The following is a 23,012-nucleotide window of genomic DNA, read 5'->3' as shown; positions in this document are numbered from 1 at the left end:
GGAATCAGATCAATGTTAGCTACCAAACCTTTTTTACATTTTCTTATTCTTGGAGGATGGTTTGCTCTGCATGTAACAAACAAAAAAGTAATACAGAAAATCTCAGTAAGCATTTATCTGTCAGCTTTTAGGATAATATAGCCAACAAACAAGAGTCACTGATGTTTACACATTATCAGTATTCCAGGCCTGATTCAGCACTATATTATTCTACATTTATGGCAATGTACCTCTGTTAGATTGTAAACTCTGAAGCAAAGACTGTAATTGACTGTCTAATTGTACCGTGGCCTAGCACAATGGGACTCCTCCTGGTTGAGGCCTCTATCATCATATAAATGTTAAGTAATACAATTACTAAAAACGAATTAAAATATTTTAATTTATTTTATATTAAATCTATCTCTAGCAAGTACATTTCAGCACAAGGATTTCACCTTGTAATCCCCACTACAGAAATTACACAAATAAACCCTAGAAGGTCACACTGAAATTCTGGATCTAGAAAACTTAACAGAAAACAGAGCACTGACTACAAGGATAAATCAAGGCACTACCATACGTCTATTGTTTACCTGTTTTATAAAGAAGTCTCCGTGGATCAGCGATACAATCCCAAAGTTTGTATACTTAAAAATATGATCCATCAGCCACATCATCTGACGGACAACCTGAAAGTTTAGGAAAGGACTTGTAAGTATATACTGTATGCAAAGAATCAGACAGAGAGATCATCTTTTCAAAAACCAACAACAAACCCACAAGCTAACGCATAAACAGTATTAGCTCTTCAAAAGTGAAAAGTGGATCAGGTGCCATTTTGTTTTCTAGGAACAAATATGACCCCTCTCGTTAAAGTCAGCGAACAATTTTACCTTGCTACTCAAATGGTGTAACTTTACACAGGCACACTGTATGCCCCTGTGACACTCTATACATTGGGGAAGCGCCCTGTAACCCCCATATTCACCACATATATAATTGTGATATTTCATATGAAGCATGCCATGTCAGGTATCAACCCTTGCAAACGTTATGATCTGCTGAAAGCCATTGTTCTATCTAAATATGTGCATCATTAATGCATATAAAATTATAAGAATGGTCTTGTATGGTTTTCACTAAAATATGCTGTGGTTTTGGGAAGTGCACAGATACTAGCTCTCCAGAGACAACGACAAGGGAGGTAACCAATGCCCAGGTGGGTGTTGAACATATATCACCAGTCATTGTCCAGCAGAGGAGTTACAATACAATAAAAAGAAAAGGAGGACTTGTGGCACCTTAGAGACGAACCAATTTATTTGAGCATAAGCTTTCGTGAGCTACAGCTCACTTCATCGGATGCATTCAGTGGAAAATACAGTGAGGAGATTTATATACACACAGAACATGAAAAAAAATCACTTAAGTGATCACTTTCCTTACAGTGTGCATGATAAACACCCATTTTTTCATGTTCGGTGTGTATATAAATCTCCTCACTGTATTTTCCACTGAATGCATCCGATGAAGTGAGCTGTAGCTCACGAAAGCTGATGCTCAAATACATTGGTTAATCTCTAAAGTGCCACAAGTACTCCTTTTCTTTTTGCAAATACAGACTAACACGGCTGCTCCTCTGAAACCTTACAATACAATGACTCCCTCACAGGAGACACACAGGGGGTACTGCTTCACCTTGTGACTCAGCAATGCCCACCAGACATGCCTGGACTTGTATTCTCCAAGCACATGGACTAAGGGTATAAAACAGAACAGGGTGGCCACATGTTTGGCCTTTCTCCTTCCCCCACTTATGCTGCAAGCAACAAAGGCACTGAGAAGACTGAAGACTAACAGAGGAGTCTGGCCCAGGTTTCAAGGGTGAAACTGCAATATCCAGTAGGGTGAGAAAAACTGCTTAACCTAGATGTTGCCCAGTCTAATAGGGTTGAGAGTCTAGCCTGCATGCATATATTTTATTTTATTTTTTGCCTATCACTTATAATCACTTAAAAATACATATTTTGTAATCAATAAATTTGTTTTACTGTTTTTCTTCACCAGTGAGTTTGCCTGAAGAGCTTGGTAAATCTGCTCAAGTTTGCAAAGGCTGGTGTATATCCACTTTCCATTGATGAAGTGGTGAACCAATTAATAAACTTGCTTTGCTCAAGAAAGGGTCTTGAGCAGTGCAAGACGGGTATATTCCTGAAGTACAAGGCTGGGAGCGGCAGCCCGGGGGTGGGGGGGGAAGGGAGGAAGAGAATTTGCCTTACTCTGCGTGATTCATGAGTGGCTCTGGGAGCATTAATGCAATCTAGCTGGGTGTGGGGCTCCACATGCAGGTGTGCTGCGTGATAGAGCCTGGAGGAGTTTGCTGCTTGTCACTAGCAAAGCATTGTGAGAGACAACCCAGAATAGTGAGTTAAGGGGACACAGTAGTCCCACAGTCCAAGGTTGCACCCCAAGGATCCCATCAGAGCCCCCTTCTGACATGCCACCCCCATTTTAAATCAGACAGCTTCATCCACAAACTGTACTCAGTTTAAATTTTAGAGAAACTATCTATTTGATTTTAAATCTTCAGCAACTTTGTGTCTCCCATAAAAAAATAACATCAAAAATAAAATGCAAGTGGTGGGTAACAGACTTTAAAAGTTATTTGACATAAAATAGTGTATCTCCAGGTGAAGAACAATTACCTACCTGTAAATATGGTTCTTCGAGACGTTGTAATCCATGCGGATCCCACTTTAGATGTGGATACATCCATGTCCATGAGATCAAAGCTTTTGAACAACAGTGTCAGTTGAGCCATACCTGTGCCACATATGCCCTGTGCCCTCCCGCCGAGGACATAACAGGCAGAGCAGGCATAACCATACCTTCGTTCCCTGACTAATTCAGAATCCCAGAGGACTCTGAAAAAGCAGGGTAAAGGGAAGGTCATGGGATCCATATGGACGACAACATCCCAAAAAAAATCAATCACACTTACTATAAAGATTAAATAACTGTTCTTTCTTCAAGTACGTGCACATGTGGATCCCACTCTAGGTAACTAACAAGCAGTGTCCAGTCTGGAAAGTCAGACTGAGAAGACCTGATTGACATTGACTGGATAGCGACTGTAAACACTGCTTGATGAAATCTGACATCTGATCTTGCAGCCATGCCAAGAGCATAGTGTTTGACAAAGTAAGGGAATTAACTTCACAGAGCTGCCTTGCAAATTTCAGACAGAGCGATGTTCCTGAAGTATACAGAAAGGGCAGCCTGTGCTCTAGTGGAGTGAGCTTTAATATTTGGAGGAAAAGATGTAGCTGACAGATGACAGCAGATTGAAATACACTATGAAATCAATTTTACTCTTCTGTGGGAGGAAACGGCTTGACCCTTTGAAGCACCAGAGGTGGCAACCAAAAGATGGAGTGTGTCTGAAAGGCTTTAGTTATATCTATACAGCAAAAACTGTGCACAGGCTAGCCAACCTGAGCTAGCGTGAATCCAGCTAACATGGGTAACAGCAGCAGCAAAGTCAGCACAGTACAGACTAGTGAGCCGAGAATGTACTCAAGGTTCATGCTAGACTTATACTATCCATGCTGAAGCCTGCGCTGTCTTCACTGCTAGCATTACTTGTGCTAGCTTGAGTCAAGCTACTTTGGATAGGCTAGCCAACGCACAGCTTTTGCTGCATAGACACAGGCTATGTCTAAGGCTAAGATTTAGTCATGGGCATTTTTAGTAAAAGTCCTGGACAATAAACAAAAATTCACGGCCCCATGACCTGTCCATGACTTGTACTATATACCCAACTAAATTTCTGGTGTTCTAGGGGGCTCCAGGTGCACAGCTGCTGCTCTCGAGAGGAGCCCCCAGGGCCACAGATGCTGCTCTGAAGAGGGGCCTCCAGGGGGCAGGCCCTCTGGGGTGCCTGCTGATGCTGGAGGGGCGGCATGGGACCGCTACCGACGCTGCTGGCAGGGGATGGCCCCAACCGCGGCCACTGCTGCTACAGGGAGGGGCCGGTGCAGTCCCCCGCAAACTGCTCGGGTGGCCCTGGGGTCAGTCGCACCTGCTGGTTGCAAGTCTGGCACGGAGGTCCTGGAAAGTCACAGAATCCATGACTTCTGTGACAGACTCGCAACCTTACCTATGTCCTATTGAGATAACATACCAAGACCCTTGAAGCAAGGGTCCACGGTGGGGAATTTCTTCGCTCCCAAAGAGAACTGGGGTTGGGGAGGGTGGAAGGGGATAAACTAATAGACTGTGCCAGATTTTCGTTTGAATCAATATAGGGAATAAACTTGGGTAAAGTTTTAACACCCCCTTATCTCTATGGAATGTTATGGTAAAGAGGTTGGAGTTCACTGACCCTTCTGGATGATGTAATGGCAACTAAGGCAGCCACTTTGAGAATAAAGTGGTATAGAGAGCATTCAGAGAGGTCCAAAGGGGGTTCCAGGTGGCTTGTAAGGGCAATATTAAGATTGCACATAAGAAGGGCTTCTCTGATCGGTGAGCATTTATTATTGCTGAGATTGCTGCAAGGTGGACTTAGGCAGAACTAAGAAGTCCAGAGTGTTTTAAATCTAGAATGTGGTAGGGGATCTTTTGGTATAATGGGCCTTCAGTGTGTCATGGTTGTGTTAGGCTGACCAAGTTGAAAATCATTTCTATTTAGAGGTACAATGGAGAGTTTTTGCCTTTGCAGGAAGTTCTCTTGTATTTTTAAGCAGCAGTCCATCAGTAACGCTCAATCAGCCAACATGACCTTGGGTCTGGATGAAACATCTGACCCTCATTCTGTGATAGTATCCCTGTAAAATCTGGAAGTGGTATGGAAGGATCAATAGACATCTTGAGGAGATGTGTTAGCCAGAATTGTGTCTGCTAATATGGAGTTGTCAGAATGAGTAATGGCTGCATCCTGTCCAATTTTTGCAAATTGATCTGAGAAAAAAAGGAATTGGTAGAAATGCATACACAAGAAACTTGTCTTGAGCTTGAAAAAAAGAGATGATGGAAGCAAGTATTACCATCCTGAATGGGAGACGGCATATACATTTGTTAAGTCTTCCTTATCCTGGAGAAAAAGGGGATCTTCATCCTATCTCAGATCTAGGAACTATCAGTAGAAGCATCTTCCCTGTTACTCCAAGAGGTATCCACTCTATAGCTCCTAGGCAAAGCACAGAAGCTACTTCTTCCTTAGCTGAAGGGACCCTGAAGAGGGACAGGGAATGGGAGTGGGGAAAAGAACTGAAATTGCAAGACCTAGCCATGGCAGACAATGTCCAGCACTCATCTGTCAGTTATAGAAGTCCAAGCCTAATTGGGGGTGGAGGGTGGGATTCAAGCTGGTCTCCAAAGGGAGGGTATGGGCTGGCACTTGAGTGGTTAAACATGGATCTTGACCCATCCATCAAGCCTGTTGTCTGGAAGCAGATGACGGGTGATGAGCAACTGAGGCAGACGATGGCCACCTCCAAGAGAACCGTGTCTTTTTCTTGGGTACTTAGAAGACCATGGTTGAAAGTAGGTATCTTTTGTCTGGAGTACCTCTGATATTTAGAGGGTTCACCCATTTGGGGCTGTGGCTTGGATGCCAAATGAATAGAATGTGGACCGGGAGTTCTTCACAGAGTATGGTGGGTCAACCGTGTGTGCACTAAGTCAGTCTGCCCTAGAAGGGCAAATCATCATTTCGACACTGCACTTCTCCCAGAATGCCAGAGGCCTGCAGCCACGAAGCTCTGTGCATTGTGACTGTGGTAGACATCGCTCATTGTGTCTCATGATCACAGGCTGTAAGAAGGAACCAAGGGACAGCTACGGCTGCTCTGGGCTTTATGCCCTTTGGTGGGAACACACATGAGTACTCATGGTACAGCAGATACTAATATTCAAAAGATTCCAATATCACAGGGGTGGCCAACCTGAGCCTGAGAAGGAGCCAGAATTTACCAATGTACATTGCTAAAGAGCCACAGTAATACATCAGCAGCCCCCCCCCCCCCCCATCAGCTCCCGCCCTCCAGCAGCCCCACCAGTCAGCACCTCCCACCTGCCACAATCAGCTGTTTCGCATGTGCGGGAGGCTCTGGGGGGGAAGGGAGGAGGAGTGAGGGCATGGCAGGCTCAGGGGAAGGGATGGAGGGGGGCAGGGCGTGGGGCAGAGCAGGGGGTTGAGCAGTGAGCACCCCCACGGCACACTGGAAAGTTAACATCTGTAGCTCCAGCCCCGGAGTCAGCGCCTATGCAAGGAGCTGCATATTAACCTCTGAAGAGCCACATGCGGCTCTGGAGCCACAGGTTGGCCACCCCTGCAATATCTCATGCATAAGACACATGCACACTCGGGGATCCACACTGACACATACACAAGGAATTTATTTTTTCTGATTCAGTTTCAGGAGGTGCACTGCTTTTTGCTTTCTATCCTACCCACTTAAAAGTGAAGGGTTTCAGAGTAGCAGCTGTGTTAGTCTGTATCCACAAGAAGAAAAGGAGGACTTGTGGTACCTTAGAGACTAACAAATTTATTTGAACATAAGCTTTCGTGAGCTACAGCTCACTTCATCGGATGCATTCAGTGGATTTTCCGCTAAATGCATCCGATGAAGTGAGCTGTAGCTCACGAAAGCTTATGCTCAAATAAATTTGTTAGTCTCTGAGGTGCCACAAGTACTCCTTTTCTTTTTAAAAGTGAATGAGGATGAAGTGTGAAGAAAAGTATTTCCCAGGATAAACTACAAGCCCAGATGCTTCCTATTCCACAGTGCTGACTTCATCTCACTCTGAGCAGCTCTTGAATCGTGCAATCTGGTTAGATGGACTTTGATCTTGTAGCAGCTGCTGTAATTGCACAGTGAAACTGGGAAAAGCAAGTCTTGAAACTTGCAGTGCAAGGCAGCGGCGTATTAACACCTAGGCCGAGGGCAGAAAATTTGCAGGGGCAGCAAATTTATAATAGCAGCCAGAGGCTGCTTCCCCCCGGTGCTGATTCATGCCCTCCCCCCTGGCCCCGCCCCAACTCCACCCCTTCTCCACCCCTCCTCCCTACCTCTATTGGTCCCCTTCCCCAAATCCCTGCCCCAGCCCCTCCTCCTCTCCTGAGCAAGCCACATTCCCCTCCTTTCCCCCCCTCCTTTGCAAAGCTGTTTCGCGCACAAGCACTGGCAGGGAGAAGCAGGACCCGGCAGCGCACTCAAGGGAGGAGGCGGAGGGGGAGTGGAGGTGAGCGGGGGGGGGGGGGGGAGGGCAATTATTTCTGGGCCTAGGGGCAGCGAAATCATTAATCCACCACTGGTGCAAGATAAAAAGCAGTCTCTCTTCCCAACTGCATTCTCTCAAACAGTGCTCTTTGGAATCCTTGTTTTACACAAGGAAGTATAACCAAACATATGGATACTACTCTGGCAACACTACCACTGAGGCATTTTAACTTATCCTTCTTGGCTGAAGAGATAATATACTTCATAGTTGACACCAATTCAACTTCTCAAAACTATATAAAAAGGACAGTGAACTTGAACAGATCACCTCAGATCCAATTTCCAACAAGCAGAAACCCTGCTCTGTAAAACTTGTCTTTAAAGAGAAAAACTTGCAGACCTTATATTATATGGAATAAAAGTTTAATTTCAACTGACAGGAATATTTCCTTCACAGGAGACCCATGTTTCCCCAATTCAAGCAAGCAAATCTGGAACAATGTTTTCACAAAGTGTTATAGTTAATTAGCATTTCTATTTAAATTTGAGAAGGCTAACATCGATGGGGGTTTTTTGAATATTTTGTTTATAAACAAACATTCCAGTATGTCATAGATTCTAAAACACTGTCATTTTGCTAATATGTGCCCCTCAAGAATCTGCTGGTGAATTTTCAGAGCACTGCAGCACACTCCCTTGCTATGTGCAGAACCTGACCTTCAGCAGTAAGTCAGACAGTTCAGAATTCTGAATTTACCTCCTCTTTTTTAAAAAGTGTTGTGAATGGATAGTGACCACCAAATCTATTTGATTTAAAAAATGATTGGGACTCGGAAGACCTGGGTTCTATTCCTAGCTCAGCCACTAGCCTGCTGGGTGACCTTGGAAAAGTCACTTCACCTTTGTGCCTCAGTTTCCTCATCTGTGAAATGTGGATACTGATATTTACCTCCTTTGAGAAGTGCTTTGAGATCTACTGATGAAAAGCACTATAAGAGTTAGATTAATAATAAATAACAACAACAACAAACAATAATACCTAAAAACCTTTCTGGGACACCACCAATTTGTTAAGAACAGACAAATACCAATGGTATGAAAGTTCTCAAAGCCCAGAGAAAGAGGGGGAAAAAAAAAAAAAAAAAAAAGACTATTTCAATGGTATATTTAAAACCTAAGCTCACTTTAACAGTAGTAGTTATGCAATGATTTCTTTTGGCCATATCAATTTGTTTTACCTTTCCAGTGTTCCAGATTTCTGCTCAAAAGAAATGACCAATGTCACACTGTACTCTCACAGTGATTAGAGATCTGATTTAAGCAATTCAAAGCATTTGATTTAGCAACTCTATTATGAATAAGCTAGACTGATTTTCCAAATAATTATTATAATTACTTATATGAATCATGCAATATTTCAACACATACTAAGATTTTACATTTTTAAAAAATGCAAACTAAAAAAGGCAATTCAATACTTAAGCTCTGGACCTATGCATATCTAAGAGTGAAGGATTGTAGCTTGCTGTAGTTTTCTCAAAACCCACAGACTTGAGAAAGCTTAGAAATTCAGACTTAAGGTTAAAAAGAAAACAATAACCAATATCAGAAAGAATGGAAACAAATACTGAAGGACTTCTAAAAAAATCTTTAATTCTGCCTCTGTTCTGTAGCATTCTGTGCACTCATCACACCTTGTGGGTAAGATGGAGATATTCTGATGGAAGATTTTATAGGAACCTAAAGAAGTTTGAAGCCTGTGGATATCTTTAATACATTAAATCTACTTTATTTATAAAGGATGTCTATGGAGTCAAAGAACGTGGACGTATGAAACTTTGGTTTTCTTTATATGTTATCAAGGATACTAAAGAGATTTCTCAAAAATGTAAACTATCTAAGTCTTGGTCTGATCTTTAAGAGGTTTGAAACAAGACACTGTAGTTACATGTCTACACTTAGTCTCATATTGACACAACATTTACACTTGTACAGAGTGCCTCTGGGGAACTGTCCCAAATGAACAGCCCTAAATGTGGTCACAGTTGGTGAAGCAATGTAAAATTTCTAGAAAATTCCCAAAGGTCTTAAAGAAAGCAGGAAGCGTTCACTCTATCATTGTAAAGACAGGTACAATGCAGTTTAAATGTTACAGCAGAGTACAAACAAAATTAAAATAATCCAAATATATCACTTCCTCAATTTTCAGAGTAATTGGTGCATTAAATGTGCTTTGTTTGTGAATGATGTAGTCTATGGTTTTTCACTTGTTTTCTGGCCTGTGACACAGAGGTGGGGTTAAAGTTATTCTGTAAATCTTGATTGGTCATTTCCATATTTTATAATGCTGTGGGAGAGAGGGAAGGCATACCATGTAATCGTAACTTTGAATATCCAGGGCAATGTTGTTGTCGTCAGAGGATGACGAAAGTCTCTGAAAAGCTTTTCCCATTAAGTCACTGATTTTTTTATTTTCTCTTTCTCTCTCTGGTTATAGATTAGGGCTGTCGATTAATCACAGTTAACTCACGCGATTAACTGCAATTAATCATGGCTTTAATAGCCTTGTTAAACAATAGAATACCAATTGAAATTTATTAAATATTTTTGGATATTTTTCTACATTTTCAAATATATGGATTTCAGTTACAACATAGAATACAAAGTGTACAGTGCTCACTTTATATTAATTTTTATTACAAATGTTTGCACACTAAAAATGTTAAAAAATAGTATTTTTCAATTCACCTCATATAAGTACTGTAGTGCATTCTTTTTATTGTGAAATTGCAACTTACAAATGCAGATTTTTGTGTGTTACATAACTGCACCCAAAAACAAAATAAAACTTTAGAGTCTACAAGTCCACTCAGTCCTACTTCTTGTTCAGCTAATCGCTAACACAAACAAGTGTGTTCACATTTGCAGGAGATAATGCTGCCCGCTTGTTATTTACAATGTCACCTGAAAGTGAGAATAGGGGTCCACAGGGTACTTTTGTAGCAGACATTGCAAGGTATTTATGAGCCAGATATGCTAAGCATTTGTATGCTTCGGCCACTACTCCAGAGGACATGCTTCCGTGCTGATGACACTCGTTAAAAAATGTGTTAATTAAATTTGTGACAAACTCCTTGGGGGAGAATTGTACAACCCCTGCTCTGTTTTACCAGCATTCTGCCATATATTTCATGTTATAGCAGTCTGTGATGACGACCCAGCACATGTTCATTTTCAGAACACTTTCACAGCAGATTTGACAAAACGCAAAGAAGGTACTAATGTGAAATTTTTAAAGATAGAGACATCACTCAACTGAAGGTTTAAGAATCTGAAGTGCCTTCCAAAATCTGAGAGGGACAAGGTGTGGAGCATGCTTTCAGAAGTATTAAAAGAGTAACACTCTGACGGGGAAGCTACAGAATCTGAACCACCAAAAAAGAACATCAATCGTATCCTGGTGGCATGTGACTCAAATGATGAAAACGAACATGCATCAGTCCGTACTGCTTTGGATCATTATTGAACAGAACCTGTCATCAGCATGGACACATGTCCTCTGGAATGGTGGTTGAAGCATGAAGGGACATATGAATCTGGCACATAAATATCTTGCTACGTCAGCTACAACAGTGCCATGCAAAGGCCTGTTCTCACTTTCAGGTGACGTAAATTAGAGGCAGGCAGCATTATCTCCCGCAAATGTGAACACGCTTGTTTGTCTGAGTGATTGACTGAACAAGTAGTAGGACTGAATGGACTTGAAGGCTCTATAGTTTTACAATTTTTTTAATGCAGTTATTTTTGTACATAATTCTACATTTGTAAGTTCACCTTTCATGATAAAGAGATTGCACTAATGTACTTGTAATATGAGAATTGAAAAATACTATTTCTTTTGTTTTTACAGTGCAAATATTTGTAATCAAAAATATAAAGTGAGCACTATACACTTTGTATTCTGTGTTGTAATTGAAATCAATATATTTGAAAATGTAGAAAACATCCAAAAATATTTAAATAAATGGTATTCTATTATTGTTTATGAGCACAATTAATTTTTTTAATTGCTTGACACCCCTATTTTTATAGATACGTGTGTGTGTGTGTATACGTAACATCTTAACTCCATCTTAATCAAATTTAAATGCTTGTGAATTTCCCTACATTATTTGGGGGAAAAAAAATTATATAAGAATGGCTCAGTGTCAGGGTTTCCTGTGAAGGTACAAGGTGTGCAGAGACTTTGGGGAAAGACTGCAAGGTGTTTCTCATGCCTCCTCCTTCCCTCCATTGTGAAAGCTTCATTAGGATGGCGGGGACAGAAGAGAATGTAGAGTGGATTCAATATATTTGGACTACTCGTCTCTTAAACTGCTATGTACATCTCGTTTTCTTCCTAGCCTACCCATGTATGGCACTCTCTCCTGCTTACCCCTCAGAATACTCCTTCCTCATAGGACTCCCCACATTGTGATCTCCAACATCTGAGCCATGTAGACTTCTATGAACTCTACATAGCCCATAATTAAGGCTGCATGTCTGTCATGGAAGTCACGGATTCCGTGACTTTCCGTGACCTTTGCAGCAGCTGGTGTGTCTGGCTGAGGGGCTACCCGAACACTCTGGCAGCTCCTGGGCCAGCAGCAGTTTGGGTGTGGGAGGGGGCTCAGGGCAGGGGGTTGGGGTGCAGGGCAGCACTTACCTGGGCAGGCAGGGGAAGGCTCCCTGGAAACAGCCGGCATGACCCAGCAACTCCTGACATACGCAGAGCAGCCAGGGGGCTTTGCACGCTGTCCCTGCTTGCAGGCACCGCCCCCGCAGCTCCCATAGTCTGCGGTTCCTGGCCAATGGGAGCTGCAGAACCAGAGCTTGGCAGGGGCAGTGTGCGGAGCCCACCTGGCCTTCCTTCCCCCTAGGAGTTGCAGGGACACGCAGAGCTGGGTAGTGAGCCTACCAGCCCCACCAACCGTGCCCCCCAGCACCAGCTGGGGTCCCTATCTGTGTGTCACTGGTGGGCACCCCCTCCACCCCCAAGAGCCAGCCATGGTCTCACACCGCCGTCCCCCACCTCCTCCCCAGCATCAGCAGGGGTCCCAGGCCACCCTCCCCAACACCCACGGCACCCCCCAGACCACCACCACCACCACCCCCGAGCACCCAGGGGCCCTGACCCAAGTTTTAGTTATGGGTAAATAGTACAAATCATGGACAGGCCATGGGCTGTGAATTTATATTTCCTGCGTGACTTTTACTAAAAATACCAGTGGCTAAAACGTAGCCTTACCCATAATGCACGTGAAAACTTTGCAATGACAACTATTACTAACAAAACTGCCAAAAAGGTACCAGCCCTTGCCAAGTCCAACATATTAAGCCTAATTTAGAATGAGGCCAAGTAATTTTGACAACTTAAACAGGATCAATAAAGTGGTCACAAGAGATCACTTTCAATTTCTGAACTCTCATCTCTCCGAAATGCCTCATCCAATTTATTTCTCACTTTTTTGGGAAAAAATTCTCTCCTGGCATAAAAACATATCTGTGAAATTTCACATGTATTGGTTTATTTTGGGAAAAGTTGGAATGAGTTTAGTGTGGTGGCATGAAAGAGAAAAAGAAAAAAAAAGTCATTTATGACTGACTGTTTGCTTCAATATTAACTATATGAAGACTTGCCTCTTCACAATTCATATACATTAGGCCTCATACCTTTGTCTTGTAACTCACTTCTAAAGAAGTCCATATTTAAAATCTCAGAAATTTGCTCTAAACTACTGGCTGTCACATAAAAAACCAAAACCTAATACAGGGTTGGGTGGGGTTTTGTTGTGGGGTTGTTGGGGTGTTTTTTTTGAGGGGGGCACGGGGAAGAGGAGAGGGGAAAATCATCTGGGGAAAGGAGAGTAACATACTAAAGGAAAAAGTTATTAATGGCAGATTTATACATAAAACATAAGAATGCCCATATTGGGTCAGACCAGTGGTCCATATGGCCCAGTATCCTGTCTTCCAACAGTGGCCAACAGTAGATGCTTCAGGTGAATGAACAGAATAGGCAATTATCAAGTGATCCATCCCCTTGCTGTCCAGTCTCAGAAACTAGCAATCAGAGGCTTAGGGGACACCCTGAGCATGGTGTTGCATCCCTGACCATCTTGGCTAACAGCAAATGATGGACCTGTCCTCCATGAACTTATCTAATTATTTTTTGAACCCCGTTATATTTTTGGCCTTTATAACTTCTCCTGGCATGGAGTTCCACAGGTTGACTATGCATTGTGTGAAGTACTTCCTTTTGTTTTAAACCTGCTGCCTATCAGTTTCATTGTTACATACACCTCACCAACAACTGCATACACAAAGAATAGCCCATTTCCCTGATGATAGCCTACCGTGCCTTTATCCTGAAGGCACATCATTAGCGTGCAGACATCTCCTGTTGCTTGATGGTTCACCAACATCATGGCTTCATCTTCTGAAACCACTTTAACATCATCTCCCCATTCGACTACTGTTAAAAGAAAAAAAAGGAAAGAGTAAAGCTTTAAATCTGATCAAATTTTTAAAGCTACGAGAAGTCTTACAAATAGAAACCTACAAGCTGCAGGCCAATTTAAACTAGCACATAACACTGGACAATCATTAGATTAGCAATGCCATTTCCCCGAGCAAAACAGGAACCCAGTTTGTAACTTTTAATCAGCAAGCACTGTAAAAACAACTGAAATAATCTACCGGAACATATATACACACAAAATAAATCTCTTTTCTTATATCAGTCACCACACTATATTTGGGCCTTCAAAACCCACTATAAAACTTTTGACCCATCTTTCAAGTTGAGCCGTCTCCCCTCATTAGATGCAGAAGTGGCCCAAAACGTCAAATTTTAGTCTCCACATTTGTTTCACCTCCATGTTTATTCGTAAGAAACTGTTCTGGTTAAACAAAATAAGCCCTGTAAATTTAATATGCTTAATATCCTAAGATACATAAGCTTACCTACAATTTCTCCAAACTTAAGAAAATTATTTGTAGGAGAAAAAGTGTTGGTTCAGAGAATGACTTGCTCAAAGAACAGGAACAATTAGTCATTATTTAGTATAGCTGAGACCAAAAATGTGCGTGGCAAGAGTGGTGAGAGGATGTTAGTCAGCAGCTGTGGTATCCAAACTTTACAAAAACAAGCAAAACTACCAGAAGAGGTCAGAAGGCAGACATTAACATTCTTGACTTGATGGTCACAATGTGACTAAACTCAGAAATGAAAAAGAGACAACCTCCTACAGGAGAACAGACTATGAAATTTTGGTAAAAACTTAGTTCAAATGAGAGACCTTTAAACACAAACACACACAAGCCTGTTGCCTGAGCAATGAAAGACTCGAGTGAAGAGAATCCCTCCTCAGCTGAACGGATGGTCACTTAGATGCAAGGACTACAAGGAGAGGAAAGGCAGTAAAGTAGTTCTATTATATTCAGAAGGAAAATACTGGATAACGTGTTTGTTTGGGGGTTTTTTTGGTTTGTTTGGGGTTTTTTTTCCTGCACTTTTATCCACTACCTCATGAAGTTCTTACTTGGCTGACCAACATACCAGTTTTTTACATCACAAGAGAGACAGACATATTCTATCACTCTGTCCTACAGAAGTTAACACCATATCTTTAATACAGTAATCCTTGACTGCCATCAGCAACAGCTCTCTCAGCCAGCCAGAGAAGGGCTCACCACACAGGAGTCTCAGTAAATTGCACTCTTAATTACTCTCCCCCATCCATCATCTGTACAGTAACTGAACTAAGCACAGCAACAGGATACCCGCAGAAGACAGGAAGCAGTACTCAGTGCATAACATGGATTTCCAAGCCCTACCAAAAGGACACCTTTTGACGTTTATTTTCTCCTCCTTTGGTTGGTAAAGATCATAACGTTGATGCAATATACTTGACTTCTATAAAACTGGAACAGGTGTAAAATTAACATGGCTCACATGAAATAGATAAAAAGCTGGCTAAGTGACAGATCTCAAAAAGTAATTTTAAATAAAGAATCAAACAGGTGTGATTCTAGTGGGGGTCAGCAGAGATTGGCTCTTGGCCCTATGCTATTTAACACTTTATCAATGACTTAGAAGAAAGCAAAAATCACTGATAGTTTGCAGAGGACACAAATTGGGGGAGTGGTAAATAATTAAGAGGAAAGGTCACTAATATAGAGTCATCTGGACTGCTTGATAAGCACTTAATATGCAAACAATATGCATTTTAATACGGTTAAATGTAAACATACACATCTAGGAACAAAGAATGCAGGCCATATTTATGGAATGGGGAACTCAATCCCGGGAAGCAGTGACCCTGAAAAAGATTTGGGAGTCGTGGTGGAGAATCAGCTGGACATGAGCTTTCGAGTGCAATGCTGTCACCAAAAGGGCTAACGGGATCCTTGGATGTACAAACAGGGGAATGTACAGCCGGAGTAGAGAGGTTATATTACCGCTGTATTGGGCACTGGTGTGACTGCTGCTGGAATACTGTATCTAGTTCTGGTGCCAACAATTCAAGAATGATGTTTATAAATTGGAGAGGGTTCAGAGAACAGTCCTGAAAATGATTAAAGGATTAGAAAACATGTCTTACAGGGATAGACTCAAGGAGCTCAATCTTAATTGATCACAGTCAAAAACCTATATGGGGAACAAATATTTTAATGGGCTCTTCAGTGGCTGTAAGTCAAAGCTAGACAAATTCAGAGTGGCAATAAGGTGTGTGTGTGTGTGTGTGTGTGTGTGTGTGTGTGTGTGTGTGTGTGTGTGTGTGTGTGTGTGTGTGTGTGTAACAGTGAGGGATATTAACTATTGGAACAATTTACCGGGGGGGGGGGGGGGGGGGTCATGGTGGACTCTCCATCACTGGCCATTTTTAAATCAAGATAAGATGTTTTTCTAAAAGATACCCTCTAGGAATTTTTTTGGGGAAGTTCTATGGCCTATGTTATTCAGGAGGTCAGAATAAAACCACCACAATGGTCCCTTCTGGTCTTGGAATCTATGAATCCTCAGAAATCCAGACAGCACTGCACTCTCAGATTTCAGAAGACATGCAGAGCTTTTGGCCATATCTGACAGCTACAATATAGTGTGAATTGAGCCTTAATACAAAAAGTTAAATTCTACATCTGGACCGCAACTCAACAAATCAGATGACTGATATTGGGAGATATATTTCTGGTACCATACAACCTGCCCTCTCTCTCCACAGTGAGAGAAGCAACAGACCCTCCTCAATTTGCTTAACACACACCTGGAAGATTCTCTCTGTCCCTAACCGGCTCCTTGACCATTTGCAAATCCTCTTTCTCAAGAAAGTTTGGTCCCTCCCTGAATTAATCGTTTAAATTATAAACTGAATCCTACTTGGAGCAGATTACCTGAACACAGAATCAGTTTACAGAGCATCTGTCATGTACCTATATAGACAAACTAACACACAGTACTGAGAGATACTATCCATATATCTGAGGTTATAGGGAAAATATTATGGTTTTAAGTTTCACATGAGAAATACCATAGTATATGATCCTTTATGAAAGCATAATTTCAGTATGCTTTCACTATGCAGCTAAATTGACAACTCACCAATGCATAACACTGCCTCAATGCTGTGCTTCTGAAGCCTGGCCTCTCTCCCTCCCCGAAAAAATACATTATGCATATATAAAGTGCAATTTCACAGCACCTAACTCTTACTGTGTCAAACCACTTTTTCACCAGATTGCTCAAAAAGGGGACTGCTCAAAGAGGGCCTTTTCCTTGCCAAATGTCATTTCCACTGTCCAAAAAGTTGCAAGATTTATTTAATTTATTTATTTTCAGGAAATGTATAAATATGACTGGTTCTGAATGCCTATAGGGGAACACTCCTTCTGCGCAAGCTGAACTACACACTACATGAGAAGTACTTCCTGGGAGGAGTGGTATGTATGCCTCCTTTTCATACTGTACTACTTGATCTTTACACAGTAAATTGCCTAAGCTTGGTAACCTGGTCTCAAAAACATTTTCATTATTGAATTACAAGGACAGTCAACCAATTGGCTACACTTTAGACAGATTCCAGAGTTGTTCACATGAGTCTTGCATGCAGCATCAGGTGAGTTTGTTTTTGCAATTTTTTTTTAAAAAGGAAAATATAATGGTAAACCCTCCCAAAATTGGTAGGGACACCAATCAATGATGGAGGTGTGGTACAGACAATACTTATAACTTTTTTTTAAAATTTTAATTTCAAGTTTGTGGTGTCCCTTTAAACTTCAGTGTAATACATACATAGTTCTATCATGGCAGGCACTCCCGCCCTTGTAAACTTTCAGACTGTTAGAACAAGGAAAATGAGTGCATTTTTTCTTTAAGGGATATTTGTGGTATTGCATTCACTTCTGCAAGTGGAAAAACACAGCTCAAACATCAGGTGCGTGGCAGCAAAACAAGGGGACACTGCTGTTCTTCACTATGGAAAGGCAACAGTTCAGTGACAAACATTTGTCACTTGGGGCTCTTGAACAACAGCAAATGCTCCTCTCCTAATTTCCTCCCATTGCCAAGACACATTGCATGTCACAGTGATTCTGAATTTAGCAGCTCCAAAATAAATCATGTTTCTGCAAATACCAGTTCAGCACACAAGAGGGAATAAACTTGGGTAAAGTTTTAACAGGTTTTGAAATCTGTGCATAGGGTTTCACCAGCCACGAGCATAGGACTCCAAAGCCATCTGGCTGGCTCCCCTGCCTATGAACAGCCAGCTCAGGACAGAGATTCCTGAAAGCGTACATACCTGGGACAAAGGAGATGGGAGGTGTCCCGGGGCTTAATCCTGCACCATTCAAGTCTATGGGAAATTTTCCTACTTATTTGAATGGAACCGGATCAAGCCCCGTAATCCATAAGTAAGGCTAAGATTTTTTTCACTGATATTTTTTTTAGTAAAAGTCACTGACAGGTGAAGGGCAATAAAGAAAAATTCCTGGAAGCTAGTGACCGGTCCCTGACTTTTACTAAAAATACCCATCAAAAAATGGGAGCCACTAGGCAGTTGCAGGGGCCTGGCTGGGAGCTCCAGAGATCTTTGGAAGTCATGAATTCCATGATTTCCAAAACCTTTGTGACAAAATTCTAGCCTTACTCACAAGCACAGCTTCAGGCAGCTTTTGAAGCCTCTCTGCTGCTCCTTCTCCCAAGCATTATGTCTTTATTATCTGAAACCGAATTATGTCAGCAGTAAGTGGGGACCTGGCCCTGTTTCAGTTAAATGAGATTTCATTATACTAATTTACAGATAGCAATTCTAAACTCATGGTGAATTTAGTGCTGATGAAACTTGCCAGATTAAGACTTTTGGATACTGAAATCTTCTACACACAAAAAATACACACAAGCAACATGCTTACAAGCAGAAAAAGCTTTACCTACAGCTACCTCAATTCTGACCTGGAAGGGCCACATCAGGGAACGGAAGGGTTGTTGAGCCTCCATGAACAGGACCCAGAGCTCCAAATTCAGATTTTGGATATCTCAGTTTTGGACCAGAGTTTGCAAGAACAACTAGTAGGTACAACTGTAGGGAAGTGATCCTCAAGAGAAAGAATGAAGCCTCAGAGACAGCATGCCAGTAAGAAAAGAATTAAGAATAAGAAAGGAAGAAGCAAATCTATCTAAGATTCATAAGGCAAAAAGGGTCAATATTCATCCATATCCTTAGCATCAGTAATAGCACTTTCATAATCACAGTCCAAAATTAGACCACATTTTCTCAAAATCCTGCAGATTACTGAGCTTTCTATGAACAACTCTGTTTAGAGCCACTAGCATGAGGGCAATAAAAATAAATACTTTTTTTCCAAATTTGTGGCTGAAATATTGTGCTTTGCTCTCCATTTCTGCGACCAGAGTAGCAGCTGACATTTCTGAGAACACTTTGCAATTTTATAAATCATGATTAAACACATTTGGGGGGCGGCAGGGGGAGAGAGAGAATTAAAAAGCTTTGAGAAGTACCCAATATATTCACATGTAGTGAATTTCATATCAACATAAAGATGGTTTATTTATTTTATACACTCTGGCATACCTCTTCAGACAGGAGATTCAGAAATCTAGAGATTGTTTGCAAGGGATCAACTATGCGAATTAAGACACTGCACCATTAACCAATATGTATGAACTCATTTACATATTGGCTTTTATTTGTAACTGAACATTTGTTTAATTTTCTACACCTGCTTTCTCACTACAGTATTAGGCTATGTCTACACTGCACAGCTTACAGCAGCAGTGGCAAGGCTTTAGTGGCACAGCTGTAAGGCACACAACGTAGCCGCTCTTTGTCAGCAGGAGGGAGCTCTCCTGCAGACAAAAATAAAACCACCCTCGATGAGGGGCAGTAGCTTTGTCAGCAGGAGCATGCCTGCCACCGATAAAGCACTGTCCACACCAGCACTTTTCATTGGTAAAATTTCAGCCCTGAGGAAACATCTAAGATTATTATTTTTAAACCGACACACACAGATTTGCAGATGAGGGAAGTCTCCTAACCAGAAGCCACTACGACACACACAGAGAGGAACCCAGATACAGTGCATTTCTCCCTCTTGACTGCAGCTGCACTCAGATCACAAACATTGCCTTACTCAGTCCACAAACAAAGTTACAGAGCCCAACATAAATAGTTCTAGGGTAGAAGGACCTTCGAAGCTCCTGCTTCCTTCAGAGGAGGGCTCTCTGTTTTGGAAGGGCGACATGTTGCCACCCCCAAGAATTCAAAAAGCATGAATTAGGCCACAAAATCATGTGATTGGCTTGAGTTATGAGATACTTAAATAATAAATTTGGGGTTCAGTTTATCTGCCTCCTGGATTTTGAACCTCTAGGGCACATTCAGGTCATGCTGTCAAGCTCGCAAACATGAGGGCTAAGACACTTCGCTTTAAGTGAATATCTCATGTAGTCACAAATCCAGTAGTTGGTGCTTTAAGACAAAAAAAAAGTATTTCAAGACTTGTAACAACAAAAAGTTGTGAGTTGGCAACACTGAAAACAAAGCAATATTGTGCATTTTTTATGATCAAGGTCCTGTAAATACACTCAATAACCTATGCAAATTTTCAGCCATAAAAATCAACAGCATAAAACACAAAGTATACTCTGCTTCCCTTCTGACCTCAGCAAATTGTTCTAAGCCTCAAAACACCAAAGTTGAAGTGAATTACTAAATTTAATACATTCTTCTCTGAATTCTAACAATATGTTTTCTTATAATGAAGTATTACATACAGTCTAGTGACGTTCAGAGTGGCTGATCAAACCTTGTTTCAGCTATGCCAGCGAGATACAGATGTTAAAAAGTTATTTACCCTTTGTTGTTGAGGCCTCTGAGAGACAGCATTAGGAAATTCTGGGAATGGTGGCAGAGATTAGTTAGAAATAAAACTAATGAGACGCTCGATAAGCAACTGTGACATGCCAGGGTACAATCCAGCCTGTTGAGCAGCTGCGTCATCCCTGCCCCGCAACCTTAGGTGTCTTACAATGACTTGCTGTAGTAGCTCCCACCTGGGATGCTCACAAACAGCCTTCCAGCCTGCAAGCCACAGCCTGAGCGTCTGTGTAACTGCAACCTGCCAGCCACACACAGGTTACACTCTGGCTCTCACCTGCCTTGGGTATACTGTAGAGTGACCCACAGTCTTAGATTTTCCCCTAGAAATGTATGTCTTGTACTGCCCAGCCCTTTCCTGGACAATACATTTTTATTATATCCTTTATTTCTTTAAAAGATTAACATGCACACAACTTGTCACACTAAATGGAGTTCCCCAGACACTTCAATTTTAACACACTGGATTAGATAAAACAATAAAACAAGTTGATAAACTACAAAGAGATTACTTGTACTCGTTTACAATCTAAGAGGCATAAAAGTCAGAAATGGTTACAAGAAAAATAAAGACAACTTTCCGAAAACCTGACTTAAACTGTATCAGAATTCAAGCAAAATTTCTCACTACATGCTTTGAGCAGTCTTACTAACCAAATCCTGTGGGTCAGGAACTCTTCTCCCAGAGTCAAACAAATGCTTCCTTACCACTACAGGTGCAGCGAAAGCAATTGGCTGGGGAGGTGGGATGTCCCTTAGGGTATTTGTCATTCCCTTATTACAGTTTCAGTCCGCTTCTTGAAAAACATTTCTAGCTGGGCACCAGTAGACAAAAAGTCTATGTGGAAAGATGTTCCCAGCTGCTTTTTTCTCAACTGTTTGAGCTTCCTTTGTTTTCCTTCCTGCTTGATTACTCTGTTCACTGCTTGATTACTCTGTTCACTGCTTAAATGCAAATTAAGGCAAGCCCACATTCCTTTGTTTAGGACAGATCTGTTTGCTAACCTCAGTTTGAGCAAGGCCGTGGTGTTTGGAAGATGTATTATCATTCTCATTCAGGCAAATCTTGTACATTGCCACACAGTTTTAATCAGGACAATACTGACCAGCAAATTATGAGTTTTCGAATGATATCCTACAAGGCATGCCTTGTACAAAGATTATTACAACAGTGTGTAGACTGTGAATACAGGGGTCACAGCAGCTCATTGATTTCAAGGTTTCCATAATCACTGTGTAAGACCTGGTCAGTTTGGACCCTCACTAATCCTCCCCCATCCTCACCTCTACATACATATCTATATTTTCAGGAACTCTGAAAGGCAATTGGCTGTAGTCTGGGCTACACAATATGCCTAGACCTTGTAAAAACATGTGTAAACGTATGAGAGAGAGTTGTTAATTTTAAAAAATACATTTGTTTGTGCAAATTAATAGACTAGTTCGGTGTTGTGAAAACAGAAAAAAACTGATTATATCCTGTTTTAGATAACAGTGTTTCACAGTAATTAAGAAAACATTTCCACATTAAAAGCATTAAAAATACTAACTGAAAGAAAAGCAATAGCCTTTTCTGTCACACCCCTACCCTCCAGTTGTCTTTGAGGTTACAGGAATTCCTAGCTAATAGCACAGAAAGCATCACAGAGTCATACATACATACATACATTGACTGAAAGGAAAATGAACATAATCCTGAGAGAAAAGAGAGGAGCAAGAAGTGAGGTTTATAAAATGTAGCTTCACATTTTATTTATTTAAATAAAGTTTACTATTTTACTTATGCTTCTAAGAACATACCTCGGGCCCCACCAAATTTCCCAGGCATGAAAAATGTGTCACAGAATGTGAAATAAGCCCTTCCCTGTGAAATCCAATGTCCCCGTGATCCTAGGAGCACTCCAGCAAAGGGGGCTCCTAGCTCTGGCTGTGCTGGGGAGGGACAGGACTTGCTCTTTCCCTGAAACGCTGCTCTTGGGTATCTCTCCTGGCCTCAGATAGCTCTGCAACACCCTCCTTCCCACTCTGTTCAGTTCTGAAGGCAGCATAGACATGAGGGTGGCAATTCCACGACCCCCTACAACAGGTTTGCGACACACTCTCCCACAAACCCCTTTTGAGTCAGGACCCCCATGGTTACATCACCGAAATTTCACATTTAAAATATCTGAAAATGTGAAATATATCAAATTTCAAATCCTATGGCTGTGAAATTGACCATAATGGACTGTGAATTTGGTAGGGCCCTAAATATAAATTTTTAATAAGAACTTAAGACACTGAGTACCTCTGCCATTCATTCCAGCATCTGCAATCTAAAGATCATTCTGGAGACATTGGAGAGACAAGGTGGATGACAAAATAT

At 41.5% G+C, this 23,012-nt stretch overlaps 1 protein-coding gene across 8 annotated transcripts in view; it reads right to left on the bottom strand.

The window, feature by feature from the left end:
* Nucleotides 1-23,012, bottom strand: part of LPGAT1 (lysophosphatidylglycerol acyltransferase 1) — a 133,968-nt gene that overhangs the window by 68,617 nt on the left and 42,339 nt on the right. For all 8 annotated transcript variants that reach the window (XR_012158243.1, XR_012158244.1, XR_012158245.1 and 5 more), the window contains 2 exons: nt 13,604-13,722; nt 576-671 (listed from right to left, as the gene is read on the bottom strand). Coding sequence is in view for 5 of the 8 variants with exons in the window: in XM_073338978.1 (XP_073195079.1) it covers nt 576-671; nt 13,604-13,722 (215 nt within the window). In the remaining 3 variants the exon portion in view is untranslated. The remainder of the gene's footprint in view (nt 1-575; nt 672-13,603; nt 13,723-23,012) is intronic.

This window comes from Lepidochelys kempii, chromosome 3 (genome assembly GCF_965140285.1).
Source record: "Lepidochelys kempii isolate rLepKem1 chromosome 3, rLepKem1.hap1, whole genome shotgun sequence".
NCBI lineage: Eukaryota > Metazoa > Chordata > Testudines > Cheloniidae > Lepidochelys > Lepidochelys kempii.
Note: the sequence above shows the minus strand (reverse complement) of the source record. Positions and strands in the feature narration are given on the sequence as shown.